This window comes from Poecile atricapillus, chromosome 13 (genome assembly GCF_030490865.1).
Source record: "Poecile atricapillus isolate bPoeAtr1 chromosome 13, bPoeAtr1.hap1, whole genome shotgun sequence".
Taxonomy (NCBI): Eukaryota; Metazoa; Chordata; class Aves; order Passeriformes; family Paridae; genus Poecile; species Poecile atricapillus.
Genome location: NC_081261.1, coordinates 17053542 through 17066800, shown reverse-complemented (window position 1 = coordinate 17066800; position 13259 = coordinate 17053542). Strand labels below are relative to the sequence as shown.

Here is a 13259-nt window from a genome sequence, read left to right as displayed (position 1 = left end):
CATAACTGGGCATCTGGCAGGGGAACTGGCTTGGCAGCATGAGGAGGACAGGGCTGGCCCTTGGACCCCCATGGCCCAGATCCTGGCTGAAGCTGGACTCTTCATGGAATCACAGACTGCTCTGGCTTGGAAGAAACTTCAGAGATCCAATGCCACGGGCAGGGGCATCTTCCTGTCCCAGGCTGCTCCGAGCCCTGTCCAGCCTGGCTTCAGACGCTTCCAGGGGTGGGAATTTATTCCTCTCCTCCCACTCTGTGCTCTTGCATCCTTTTCCCTGTGCCTGTTCCCAGCCTGGCCCTGCTGGCAGCCCTGGGAGCAGCTGAGGGTGCTCAGAAGCTGCTCCTGGTGCTCCCAGAGCTGGAGTCGAGTCCTGGCTGCAACAGCTTCCCCAGCCCCATCCACTCCTGCTTCATGGAACACCCCGGGTCTGACCCACAAGGATCGAGACCAGGCCCTGCTCAGGACAGCCTGGCTCTGCTGTTAGGATCGCCTTTTAAAGCTGGGATTAAACCGGAGCTGCGGCTCTGCAGGACGGGCAGGGTGAGGCGGGGCCTTCCCGCTGGGGTTCCCCGCAGCAGAAGGGCCTCGCTGGGCCAGCCCAGAGCCCCAGGAGGAGCCTCTCCCTCCCTCCAGGGGAGCTCAGCTGCACCAGCCCCTGCTGCTCTGCAGAATGATAATGGGGCTACCCCAGCTCCGAGCTGGGCACCGCCTCCTTCCCTTCCCTTCCCTTCCCTTCCCTTCCCTTCCCTTCCCTTCCCTTCCCTTCCCTTCCCTTCCCTTCCCTTCCCTTCCCTTCCCTTCCCTTCCCTTCCCTTCCCTTCCCTTCCCTTCCCTTCCCTTCCCTTCCCTTCCCCTGGCAAAACTTCTCCAGGAGTTCCAGTGACCTGGACAAGTAACACACAGCTGGTTTCTATCTGCAGTGGGAGCTCCAGCAGCGAGCCCTGCGTGGCTGCAGTTTGTCCACGAGCTTTGGCCTGGCCACCATCACCTCGGGGTGGTGGCAGCTGAGTGCAGGATCCAGGTGTGGAGCAGCCAGCCTGGCCACAGCTGCTCTCTGGCACCGGCTTTATCCCTCTCTGGTCTCCCACAGCACCGGGATGTTCACTGGGGAGGAGCTGCCCCGCCGGGTTCGGGCTGTGACCGCAGCAGAGCTGGTGGCACCCGGCACTGAGCAGCACCAGAGCTGTCCCCAGGTCACACACTGTGACACCAGGACAGCAGCCACAGAAGGGGCTCAGAGCCTGGCTGGTGTCGTGGGAAGTGGGGAGTGGTGGTATTTGCAGCCCATGGGGTTTATTTTAAGTTAGGGTGGGGTTTTTTTCACTCGTCTTCACTTTGAACAGATTTTCTCACTTCTCTCCCTGCTCAGGCTGGGGAGCGAGCATGTGACGGTGCCACCCCGGGCTGTCACAGGCTTGTGCAGTGTTTCCTCAGCTCAACTTTGGTGCTAAATCCAGGCCCAGGACTGGCCTGTCCCCGCTGCCGTGGGGGTCAGCCACCTCTGTGCCTGCAGCTGAGCACGGGGCAGGGTCACCAGCACGGCCGGGACCGAGCCGGAGCTCCAGAGCTGCCGCAGCAGGAAGGGTTTGCCGAGGGCTTGTGCTGAGCTGCCTCTCCCACAGCACCGGGTCCAGGCAGCACCTGGAAGAGATCCAGCGTGTCTCCGTGCCTGGCAGCCCAGGAGGAGTACGGTCAAAGGTGCTGGTGCCTTTGCGGTGCTCCAAGGACGAGGGAATGGTGCAGGAGGCAGCAGAGGCACTGGCGGGGTACGTGCGCTTGAATATTTTATCACTTTTAATGTATCATCTTAAATTTAGCATCCCAACGCTGGTCTGGACACTGCCCCACGCAGAGCCCGTGCCAGCCGCTGGGTCACCGTGCCAGAGCCGAGGGCACAGGGTGAAAATCCGTGGCCCCGGGTGGGAGTTGGTGGCCCCGGGGCTCCGGCTGGCTCCGATGCGGCTGCCGGGCTTCAGCAAGCGCTGGATGAGTCTCAGCCCGCTGAAGCTGCGGGTGGAGCGTGGCAGGGGGTGGCGGTCCCCAGACTGTACCCCGGGGCTCGGGGTGTCCCCCAAGAGCAGCGTTGTGTTTCCCTAGCCCCGCGTTCGAGCCGAGCTCCAGCAGCCTCGGCTTTGGCCTTGGTGGGCGACCCCCGGCAGCGCCCCTGGAGCTCGGCTCGGCTCCTCCGGCGCTGGGGCGGGACCTCCCGGGACCTTCCCCTGGCTCAGACCTTGGTGCACACCGAGCCCCCGTCCGTGCCGTCCGGGCCCTCTGCGGCCGCCGTGCCCCTGGCCCGGGCCCTGAAGCCGGTGAACAGCGGGCAGATGGGCACGTTCCTGAGCCAGCGGCTCCTCCGCACCGCGCCCATGCCCAAGGGAAAGTCGTAGCTCCTCAGGCTGGCGCTGCTCGTGCTGTCTGAGTGCGCTCCTGCCTTCCACTGCACCAGCCCTCGCTCCTCCTGCGTCCCTGCGGGGATGTCCGGTGTCACCCCCGGCCCTGCCACCCCCGCTGGCAGCTCCGAATCACCGGGATCTGCCCCGGCCCCGCCGCCTGCCCCTCCCCGGCCCGGGCGCTGCGCTCACCGGGGATGGTGTTGTCCAGGACGAAGGCGATGGTCCCCCCGACGAACATCTCCGTGGTCAGCAGCACCGTCAGGATCTGGTCCAGCTCGGCAACACCTGCGAGACGTGGGACGGAGCCGGGGGTGCTGTGAGGAGCCGGATTTCCCCGCTGCTCCCCCGGGGAGGGGGATTTACCCTCCCCAAACTCCCAAAATTGCGGCTTTTCGTGGCGGGCGGTACCTGTGTTAATGGCCCCGGGGTGGGAATCCAGGTAGTTTGGCAGCGTCAGCCCGAAAAACATGGCAAAGCCCAGCACGAAGAGGTTTCGAGAGGAGTTCATGTCGACGAACTGCAGGTTGGAGAGGCCGACGGCCGTGATCATTCCTGCCGGCAGAGACGCGGCGATGCAGGCGGAGGTGCCCGAGCTGGGCCGGGCATCGGGGGCTGCCCCGGCCGCGGGGAGGGTGCGAGGAGCCCCCGTTCCCCCCCAAACCCTCCCCGCACCCTCGGGCTCGCCAGCCCCCGAAGCTGCGGGGACGTGGCCCAGGGCTGGGTTTGGGGCAGAAAGTTACCGAACAAGGTGCAGAACATCCCGCCGAGCACGGGGTCGGGCAGGGAGGCGAAGAGCGCCGTGAATTTGCCGACGGTTCCCAGCAGGAGCATGATCCCGGCTCCGTACTGGATCACCCTCCTGCTCCCCACCTGCAGGGAGACACCGGCGGCAGCTGACAGCGGCCGAGCACCCCGGCAGAGCCGGGACCCCTCCCCGGCCGCGGTACCTTGGTGATGCCCAGGACGCCGATGTTGGGGCTGGAGGACGTGGAGCCGTTGCCGGTTCCCAAGAGCCCCGCGATGATGCAGGAGATGCCCTCGGTGAAAATGCCCCTGGGGAGCAACACGGTGGAGCTGGTGCCCATCCCGCTGTCCTGCAGCATCCCTGACCGGTCTCCAGGGATGCCGCGGGGCGAGCCGAGGGACCGTGGAGGGGGGAAGAGCCGGCTGTACCTGTTAATGGCGTGCACAGGGGGCGGAGGCGCTCCTGCCAGCCGGGCACAGGAGTAGTAGTCCCCGATGGACTCGATGATGCCCGCCAGCGTGGCGCTGAACATGCCCAGCACGGCTGCTGAGGTCACCGTGGGCAGCCCCCACTGGCCTGCCCGGGGGCAGAGCGGGTCAGGGCTGGGGACACCCCAGGACCTCCCCACCCCGGTGCTCACCGGTGCCGCTTTGGCCCCCCCCCGGGTGCTCCCCAGCACCGGTGATGCTGCGCCAGGTCCCCACATCCCCCAGGGCAAAAGGGTGCCGGGGATTTACCGGTGGCACTCACAGGGGTAGGGGACACGGAACCAGGGAGCCACGGACAGGATCTCCCCGCGGGCGTCCGTCCTGGCCTTGTACCCGTACTCCTCGGGCCGGCTGGGGAACGCTCCGGTGCGGGTCAGCACGTAGCAGATCAGCCACACCAGCATGATGGCCAGGATGATCTGCGGGGCACACACCGGCTCCCTCCCGCACCGCTCCCGAGCCCGCGCGTGGCTAAAGGGGGCGATTTGGGGCCGCCCCAGGATGCTCTCAGCCAGTCCCTACCGGGAACATCTTGAAGATCTGGATGCGGAGCAGGACAAAGCCGTGGCCCCGCCGGTAGCCGGGGAGGCAGATGGAGACCTGCCGCAGGTACTGGGCAAACAGGATGATCAGGAAGATGGTGCTGGGGGGAAAGACAGACGGGATCCCTCGCGCCCCTGACATCCTCCTGGCACCGTGCCGGACAACCCCGCCCCCCTGCCGCCCGTGTCCCCATGCCATACAGCACAGAGATGCCCCAGTGGGAGCCAGCCCGGTCACCAGCAGCCTGGAAAACGGAGAGTCCGATGAGGGACACGGTGGGGGTGACGGTCAGCGGCCCGATGTAGCTGAGCAGGGCCCCGGGGAGCCCCAGCAGCCCGATGACCACTTCCACCAGGCTGGACACGATGATGGCTCCCTGGATCTGCAGGGCACGGAGGGGTGCGGGAGAGGGCGTCAGCAGCCTGCCGGGGGCTCCGGTGCCGCGGGGCGGCTGCAGGAGGGAGGCAGCCGGTACCTCTCGCATGCGGGGCTGCCAGATGTGCGAGGTGTTGAGCGGCAGGGACCAGTTGCCGTAGATCTGCTCTGGGGATGGAGGGCGGTGAGGCGGTCCCGGGGGGCGGGGAGCAGCCGGACACCCCCTGCATCCCCCTGCCCTCACCTTCGGGTGGGCATCGCCACTTCTCCAGGGCCAGGATGGACTTGGCGGGGACAAGGAAGGCCAGCGCGCTCGCCTGGAAGAGGGGCAGCCTGGGGGGACAGAGGGATGCCTGCGCCCGGGCCCGGGGCTGGGCAGGGGCGCCCGCCGGGGCCGCGGCTCTACCTGATGCCCACGGTGGTCTGGATGAGGGTGGTGATGCCCACGCAGGTGAAGATGGTGCCGATGAGGTAGCTGACGGTGAGCTGGTCCTTGCCCACGCACAGGCTCTCGGCCAGCAGGAAGGGGACGGCGATGGTGCCGCTGAAGCAGGTCAGGTAGTGCTGGGGGCCGAGGGGGGGGGCTCAGAGGGGCTGCGGGGTGTCCCACACCGCGGGGAGAGGGAATTTGGGGTCTGCCACTTCCCAGGGTGTACCTGGAAGCCGAGCAGGATGCAGAGGTACCAGGGGGGCACATCCTCGATCTTGTAGAGCATGTCCATCTCCGGCCGGGGGGGCCTGGTGCCCGCCCCGGGGTCCTGCTGTGGGGGCACAGCTCAGCTCGTCTCACCCTGGGGCTGCCCCATGGGAGCCCCTGTGGCCGCAGGGATGGGAGGGGTCGCGGCTGGCCGGTCTCCATCCACAGGTGGGTTTGGGGTGTGGCGCTGCCCGCGGGGTGTCCCGGTACTCACCCTGCCCGCCGCAGGCAGCTCCTTCCCAGGGCTGTGCGGGGAGCCCGCGGGGGCCCGAGCCAAGCTCCCGTTCTGGCAGTGGGGACGAGGGGGAGCGGGATCAGTGCGGCCCCGGTGTCCCACGGGAGCGGGGCTGGGCTCTGCGGGACGCGGTGACACCAGCCCCAGCGCGTTCCCCGTCACTGCCACCCGGTGCCCGCTCTGACCCCCAAGAGGGGTCTGGGCTCCCAAACCCGGATCCCTACGTGGTATTTTGTTCCTGGAGGGTGTGGAGGGGGATCCCTCCTGCAGGTGATGGGAAGGGTGGCACAGCCAGCCCCAGTCGCAACATTCCAGCGTGTCCCCTTGATCCCGGGATTCAGCGCGGTCCCCAGGCTCGCCCTGGCCTTTGCCAGCCCCATCAGAGCATCCTGACCCTGAGCTGGGGTCAGCGTCCCTGGCCACCGCCTCCCTCCCCACCGCCCTGGGACGACACCGGGGAAGGAAGGGACGGGGACGGCGCCTGCATTCACCTGGGGCTGAGCCAGGTCTCCCGAGCGGGTCCCCATCCTGCTGCGACGCGTCCCCGGCGGCGATGTCGCTGCTCGGGGGTGTTTTATGGCCGTGGGAAGGACTTTAGTCCCGCAGGGGCGGCGGGCGGGCCGGCGGCCATTGGCTGCGGGTTGTGAAACCGGGGAGCGCAGCCCCGGCACGGATCAGCCATTAACAGCTTTAATCGGGGCTGCTCCGTGGTGAAACATTACAGCCCGTGGGTTACACAGTAATTCCCAGCCCTCCCGGAGTCCGCGCTGCTGCCGGCACGGCCGGGCCGGGCGTCGAGCGACAGCGGCGACATCGGTGACAGGCGACAGCGGCGAGGCGCTCCTCCCGACACGTGTCGGCTCCCGCTGGGGACGAAGTCGGCTCCGAAGGTCACCGGGGCATTAAGCATTAACCTCGCCGGGCTACAGCTCGTTCTGCAGCGCCTTGGGACGGTCCGGGCTGTGCTTGCGGCCGGCACAGGGTCCCTTGTCCCCGTGGCACAGCAGCTGTCGCAGCGCCGCCGGGCCCCGCCGGTGAGCGCCGTAGATTTGCGCCTCTCCCTGCTCGCCCACGTAGCCGTGGCACAGCTTGGAGAGCCTGCGAGAGCCACCGCGGTCACCTGGCGGCGAGGGGACATCCCCGCAGCACCCCCAAACCCGACTCACCTGCCCGGCCAAGGTCCCCCCGACACCAGCACGCTCAGGGGCTGCTGCCTCGACAGCCCCGGCCCCGCCAGCCGCTTCTCCCCGTCCAGCTCCAGCACCCCGTAACTGCGGGGAGAACGGGGTTGGAGAGAAAATGGTGGCTGGGGACACCCCTATCCCTAGGGAGACCCCCGGGCACTCTGATTCTTGGGGCACCACCGTTCTTGGGGACATTCTGAGCCCTGGGGACTCGTCTGTACCTGGGGACATCCCGATCCCAGGGACACCCCCATCCCAGGGAGACACCCCCATCCCAGGGACATCCTTACCCCAAGGACACCCCGATCCCAGGGACACCCCGCTCACCTCTCCCAGTCCTGTGAGCAGCTCCTCTCCAACACCTCTATATAGTCCGACTCCTTCAAAGCCTTCTTGCCCACCTTCCCTTCTGCCTTGCGCAGCTGCTCCTCAATCTGGGGTGAAAAAAGGCAGAATCCGGGCAGTGAGGGCGCAGCCTGTCCAGGACCCTGCTCCCGAGAGGGGCTGGGGTCCGCACCCCGTTCTGTGCAGAAGCACCTCTGCATGGGTCAGAGGGTCCATGAGGAGCCCCAAAAGGCTTTTTTAAGGTGCCCATGGGGAATATCCATTAGTGGCGTGCCCCAGAGGAGCAGCGGCATCTCCCCAGGCTGGAGCCTCCCCTCAAGGGCTCTCACTGCCGCTTTCGGGCCGCCGTGTCCCCACCTGGAAGGCGATGGCGTGGCAGGAGTCACAGAGCAGCGATTCGGGCATGTGGGGCGAGAGCCGCTCCTCGGGGCTGAGCTGGGGAGCGGCGACAGAGTGGGAGGGGGCGCCGGGGGGGTCCCCGCACATGTTCTCGGCCCCTGTTTCCCCCAGCAGGCTCAGGCTCAGCACCAGCCACGCTGCCAGCGCCTCCCGCATCCTGCCGCGCTCCCCAAGTGCGGGGCGGAGGCGTGGGGTGGCTGTAACCCCCCGGGGCGGGCTATAAACCCCCGGGGCGGGCTAATAAACCCCCGAGGCGGGCTATAAACGCCCGGGGTTGGCGAGCGGCGCTGAGGCGCGGCCAGCGCACACCTGCATCCGACCCGGGCGTTGCGGCAGGAAGGGGGGGGGTGTGTGGGGTGTCCCCGACCGAGTGTCTTCTCTCCGAGACGTTTCTGCTGTTACTCAGTCCCGTAGTGCCTGAACGCTGCTCCTCAACCTAAATCCTTCCTGGGATGGTGTGGACCTGCAGGGGCTGGGGCTCAGGCCTGGGATTTGGGGTTTAGAGCTGGGATTTGGGGTTTAGAGCTGGGATTTGGGGTTAAGGATTGAAGTTTGGGGCTCAGGGCTGGTTTTTGAGGTTTAGGGCTCACTGCAGAGTCCCCTCCTGCTCCCAGGGACTGGGATTTCTATGGCTGACACTCCAAGATAGACAGAAGGTTCCAAGTGCCTCAGCCCCTCACCTCCCTTGACAGAACACACAAGCACAGAATGAATAAACAGATTCAAAGCTCTTTCAGCATTTTTATTACTCTTTTGGGGTGTCTGTGCTGCAGCCGTGGCTGGGGGGGCTGGGGGTAGCCAGGCCATCACCTCCCTGTGCGAACCAGCCCGGGTCATCCTTGGGATGGGACTGGCAGGACTGGGGGAAGCAGGACCTGTGTGGTCCCTTTGCTGCCCGGGCCCCACCTTCATGTCCCCCTGGGGCTGCCAGGTGCTCACAGACGAAAATAACCTTTTTGTCCCCGTTTCCATGAGAAGCCAGTGAAGTCCAGGCGGTGCCCACTGCCCCTAGGCGCTTTGCGGGCTCAGCCGTGGGCAGAGGGGCTCTCCTGCCCCAGGGGTGATGCTGACCCCGGGCTGAGGGAAGAGACATCCCCGCGGGTCCATCCCGTCACAGGCGGAGCAGCGAGCCCTCTGGCGCGGCGGGGCTGCCGCGGGCCGGGGGCTGCTCGGGGCCGGGGCTGGCCCGCATCCCCGTGGGGATGTAGTACAGGCTCTCCAGGTAGCCGCAGTCGGGACCCCCGGCAGGGGACGGCCCCTCGGCCTTGGGAGCAGAGCCGGGGGTCCCGGGGTTGTCGGCAGCCGGCAGCGAGGGGCGCGGAGGAGAGGGGGCGGAGGGCGGCGGTGCCGGGAGCCCCGGGAAGCCGCCGTAGGGGGGGTAGGGTGGGCCATAGGCCCCCGGGGCCACGAGCAGCGGGTTGAAAGGTGCCGGGTAGAGCCCGGTGTGTGATGCCACCGGTGGGACCAGCACCTCCAGGTACTGCCCGGTCTCGGGGTCGTAGAGCGTTTTCATCTGGGGCTGCCGCGGCGGCTCCATGTAGTAGCACTTTCCGCTGCTGGGATCCACGAGCATCCTCCGCTGCGCGGGCAGGGCCGCGGGGAAGGGCCTGGGGGGGCTTTGCCTGCTCCTCCCACTCGGCGAAGGGCCGTCGGTGCTCCTGAGGAAATGAGGAGCATCCTCCAGGTGGGGCTGGCCCGGGGGCTCCACAGCAGCCGGGCCCTCGGGGGGTCGGGGCAGGGGGGGCTCAGGGCTGGGCTTGCCCCAGGGCACTTCCCCGGCAGGAAGGGGATAAGCACCAGATCCCAGCGGAGCGCTGGCCGGGCTGGGGACAAAAGGGGATCCAAAGAAAGAGCCGGCCATGTGAGACGCTGATGGACGCCCAAGGGAAATGGGGACTGGGTTGCTGATCAAGGGGTTCCCAAAAGATGCACTGGATGGATTTGGAATCAAGGGGTTCCCGAAGGATGCACTGGATGGATTTGGGATCAAGGGGTTCCCAAAAGATGCACTGGATGGACTGGGGACCAAGGGGTTCCCAAAGGATGCACTGGATGGATTTGGGACCAAGGGGTTCCCAAAGGATGCACTGGATGGATTTGGGACCAGTGGGGACCCAAAGGATGCACTGGATGGATTTGGGACCAAGGGGTTCCCAAAGGATGCACTGGATGGATTTGGGACCAAGGGGTTCCCAAAGGATGCACTGGATGGATTTGGGACCAGTGGGGACCCAAAGGATGCACTGGATGGATTTGGGACCAAGGGGTTCCCAAAGGATGCACTGGATGGATTTGGGATCAAGGGGTTCCTGAAGGATGCACTGGATGGATTTGGGATCAAGGGGTTCCTGAAGGATGCACTGGATGGATTTGGGATCAAGGGGTTCCTGAAGGATGCACTGGATGGATTTGGGATCAAGGGGTTCCCGAAGGATGCACTGGATGGATTTGGGACCAAGGGGTTCCCAAAGGATGCACTGGATGGATTTGGGACCAAGGGGTTCCCGAAGGATGTGCTGCACAGGTTGGGCACCAGAGGGGCCCCAAAAGACTTGTTGGAGTTGGAAACCAAGGGGGTCCCAAGTGATGTGCTGGCCTGGCTGGAGGCTGATGGGAAGCCAAAGGGTGAGCTGGTCACAGTGGTGACCATGGAGGTCCCAAAGGACACAGTGCCTGGGTTGGGGGCTGAGGGAGCCCCAAAAGAGGCGCTGGCCGGGCTGGGAACAAAGGGGGTCCCAAGGGATGCACTGCCTGGGTTGGGGACCGAGGACAGCTTTGGCATCAGCGTGGATTTGGGGGCTCTCTCGGGGATTGCCAGGTAGTTGGAGGTCTCTGCAGGGGCAGCGGCCGGGTAGGGCTCTGTAGGCGCCGGCCACTGCGGCGAGTGCTCCCAGGCCCCGGGGGTGCCTTCGCTGCCGTCCCCGGCTCGGGGCGGGGCGGCGGGGCCGGTGCCGCCGGCAGAGCCCCCGCTGCCCACCGACACCCTCCGGCCGCCGGGCTGCTCCTGCCTCTGCTCGCTGGCCCGGGGCTCCGCCGCGCTGCTGCCCCCCGGGGCTCCGGCTCGGGGGTCCCGGCTGTCCCCGCTGCTGCGCCGCTGCCCCAGCGGCTCCGGCCCCTCGGCGGCGTGGAGCGCCCTGGTGCCGCCGCGGCCGCGAACCTCCTGCCCCTCGGCGGGACTCGTGGGTGGCGGAGGCAGGAGAACGGTCTTCTCTGCCCGCAGCACCGCGCTGCTCTGAGCCGGGGAGCTCTCCCTGGCCCCCGGGACGGGCCGGCCCACCAGGACGTGCAGATGGGTCTCCACGTGCGGCACCCGCGGGGGCACCCTCAGCTCGCTGCGCTCCCGGCGCGGGGGCGATGCCGGCGGCTCCTCCGTGGGGGCCGCTCCCCTCCGCGTGGCCTGGACCCTCGTGATGTTGATGGGGGAGCTGTGTGGGGGCGCGGCCCGGCTGCCGGGGGGCTTTGCGGGCCCCTCGGCACAGGCCGGGGCTGCCAGCACCTCCTCACCCGCCGGCTCCGGCGCCGGCTCCCGGCGGACCGAGGTGCAGTGGATGACCAGAGGGGCGGCCGGGGGCGGCTCCCCGCTGCTCGCCGGTGCCACGGTGCCACGGGAGGAGCCGGCAGTCCCGAACTTGAGGCTGTAGCTGCTCTTCACCAGCTTGCGCACGTCCCGGGGCTGCGGGACTCGCCCCTTCCCCTTCTCTTCTGGCTTGGGGGGCGCGGCTGGCGGGGACCCCCGGGGGGCCGGGATGCCGGGGCTGGGCGGCCGGCGGGGCGCTGCCGGTGGCTTCTCTGGCTGGCTCTGGGGCAGCGACCTCGCCTCCTGCCCCCGGGAGGAGGTGAAGGGGCGGCGCGGGGGGGTGGCGGGGATCGCCTGGCCCTCGGCTTTGAAGGGGAGGGTTTGGGAATGGATGGGGCCGATGGCTCTCTCCTTCAAGCTGGGCCACGGCCTCGGCGCCCTCGCAAACCGGGGGGCGACATCCAGCACCTTCCCCACCCCAGGCTGGGCTTCGAACAAGGCGCGGGCTCGCTGGTAGCAGATCCTCTCCGACGTGTGCTCCTCTGCGGCCGCGGGCAGCCAGCGGCCCTCCAGCACCTCCCGGTACTTCATCCTCTGGTTGAGCTCGTTGAACGTCTCCCTCAGGTTGCAGACGGTCTCCCTCGTCTCCTCGCTGAGCACCACGCCCTTGGTGGGATGGGTGGTGGTGCTGCTGCTGCTCCCCGCGGCCGCCGTGGCCGCCGGCATCCCGCCGCCCCGCAGGTCCTCGGCCGAGAAGCTGCAGTCCGAGCGGGACAGCGAGCTGGACTTGCCCTCCAGACCATCCCCCAGGAGGTCGGTGCCGGCGGAGGACGGTCCCGAGGAGGTCGAGCTGCCCCGCAGCCCCTTCTGCTCCATCTTGATGCGCTGCTCGTACTGCATCTTCTTGGCCAGGACGTTTTTCACCAGGCTCGAGGCCGCCCTGGTCCTGTCGGTGCCGGTGCCCAGGGACGCCGCCTTCATGAACTGCTGGTAGTTGAGCCTGAAATCCTCGCCGAGGGCTCTGCCCTTGCTGGGGTGCTCCTTCCTGGCAGGGGGCTGTGGCGCTGGGCCATCTCCCCGGGGGCCAAAGCCCGTCTCCTTCCTCTCCTTCCTCTTCAGCAGGATCTGGCGCTTGGGCACCGTCCTCTTCTTGCCGTGGCCCTTCCTGGCCTCGCCGCTCTCCAGCTCCACGTCCACGCACTCGAACTGCTCCTTGGCCAGCAGCTCCCCGTCCAGGCCGGCGGGGAAAGGCCAGCCCACCCTGCCATGCAGAGCTGTCACCGCGCCCCGGGGCTCCCCGGCGCCCGCCGGCCACCGCCGCGGCCGCCCGCCGTCCTCCGACAGCGAATTGGAGAGGCTGGAGGAGGTGTGGGAGCTGCACATGTCGAGGCGACCCCCGGGGAGTCCCGAGAGGCTGCGGAAAGCCCTGGCCGTCAGCGCCTGCACCTCGCCGTCCACTTCGTCCGAGTCGCTGGGAGCCCCGGCGAGCATCGCCCCGGGCTGCCGGGGCACGGCCGGCTCCCCGGCGGCGGCCGCGGCCGGCACAGGCTGCCGGTCCCCACCGAGGGGACCCATCCTGCCCCCCTGGCCCGGCGCTGGGCTATTCTTAGCCGCGCTGGACAGCTGAGCCCGCTGCGGGCGGGCGAGGGGGCCGGGCGGTGGGGGGACGCCGGGGGCCCCCGCCGGAGCCCAGCGCCCCGGGGCTGCCCGGCCGGGCGCTCCCTCCTCGTCCAGGAACTCCAGGCAGTCCTTGAAGGTCTCCGTGCCGTCCGAGCACAGGGCGGAGTGGTAGGAGGACACGGAGGAGCTCGACATGCTCTTGGTGAGGTCGTCGCGGGGCAGCCCCGGGAGGTGTCCGTCCTCCTCCTCCTCCTCCTCCGCGGACCGCCGGCCGTCCCCACCCGCGCGGGGACCGTCGCCCTCGGGGCCGGGCAGCTCGGCCGGGGACAGCAGGACCGGGTCCCTCTTCCCGCGGGGCATGGTGGCAGGGAGGAGCCCGGGGGCTTCAGGCGGTGCCGGGGAGCCCCGCTCGGGGCTGGGGCCGCTCTGCCGGGGCCGCTGGCTCGACCTTCTGGCTCCCTCGCCCTCCCGGCGGCCGGACCCGGCGGCGGCAGCAGAGCAAGCCCCGGATCACATGGACTCAGCGAGCGCCAGCCGGGGCAGCCGATGCCAAGCGCATTGCAGGGATGCCACCACCGCCCCCAGCCTCGGGGACCTGCCGGGGGCCGCCGGCTCATCCCTGCCCCTCATCGCGCTCCCCAAACCGCAGGACGGGTCCCAGGGCATCCCCGCAGAGCTCCCGGCTGTGTGATCCCACGGAACGGCCTGCGCTGCCCCG

General features: G+C 68.3%; 3 protein-coding genes across 5 annotated transcripts; all 3 read right to left on the bottom strand.

Annotated features, from left to right (window-relative positions):
• Positions 1-1498: 1498 nt before the first annotated feature.
• SLC23A1 (solute carrier family 23 member 1) lies at positions 1499-6054 on the bottom strand. Of its 3 annotated transcripts, none has more exons than XM_058848360.1 (15): positions 5968-6054; positions 5456-5527; positions 5201-5305; positions 4951-5108; positions 4789-4877; positions 4645-4712; positions 4370-4551; positions 4149-4269; positions 3889-4045; positions 3567-3714; positions 3341-3446; positions 3134-3263; positions 2802-2945; positions 2583-2678; positions 1499-2458 (listed from the first exon to the last, which is right to left on the bottom strand). In XM_058848360.1, exons 1-15 carry the CDS (start codon positions 6001-6003, stop codon positions 2094-2096), a joined length of 1977 nt encoding a protein of 658 aa, XP_058704343.1. In that variant the 5' UTR covers positions 6004-6054; the 3' UTR covers positions 1499-2093. The 3 variants fall into 3 exon arrangements, with proteins under 3 accessions (XP_058704343.1, XP_058704344.1, XP_058704345.1); XM_058848361.1 differs by having other exon boundaries at positions 5201-5302; positions 5968-6053; XM_058848362.1 differs by having other exon boundaries at positions 1501-2466; positions 5968-6053.
• A 96-nt stretch (positions 6055-6150) lies between these two features.
• On the bottom strand, positions 6151-7598 carry MZB1 (marginal zone B and B1 cell specific protein). Its single transcript, XM_058848370.1, has 4 exons — positions 7363-7598; positions 6988-7094; positions 6643-6747; positions 6151-6574 (listed from the first exon to the last, which is right to left on the bottom strand). The coding sequence occupies exons 1-4, from the start codon at positions 7558-7560 to the stop codon at positions 6400-6402; spliced, it is 585 nt and encodes a 194-aa protein (XP_058704353.1). The 5' UTR covers positions 7561-7598; the 3' UTR covers positions 6151-6399.
• Positions 7599-8117: 519 nt separating this feature from the next.
• On the bottom strand, positions 8118-13040 carry PROB1 (proline rich basic protein 1). The gene has a single exon (XM_058848352.1). It carries the CDS (start codon positions 12899-12901, stop codon positions 8516-8518), a length of 4386 nt encoding a protein of 1461 aa, XP_058704335.1. The 5' UTR covers positions 12902-13040; the 3' UTR covers positions 8118-8515.
• Between the last annotated feature and the right edge of the window lie 219 nt (positions 13041-13259).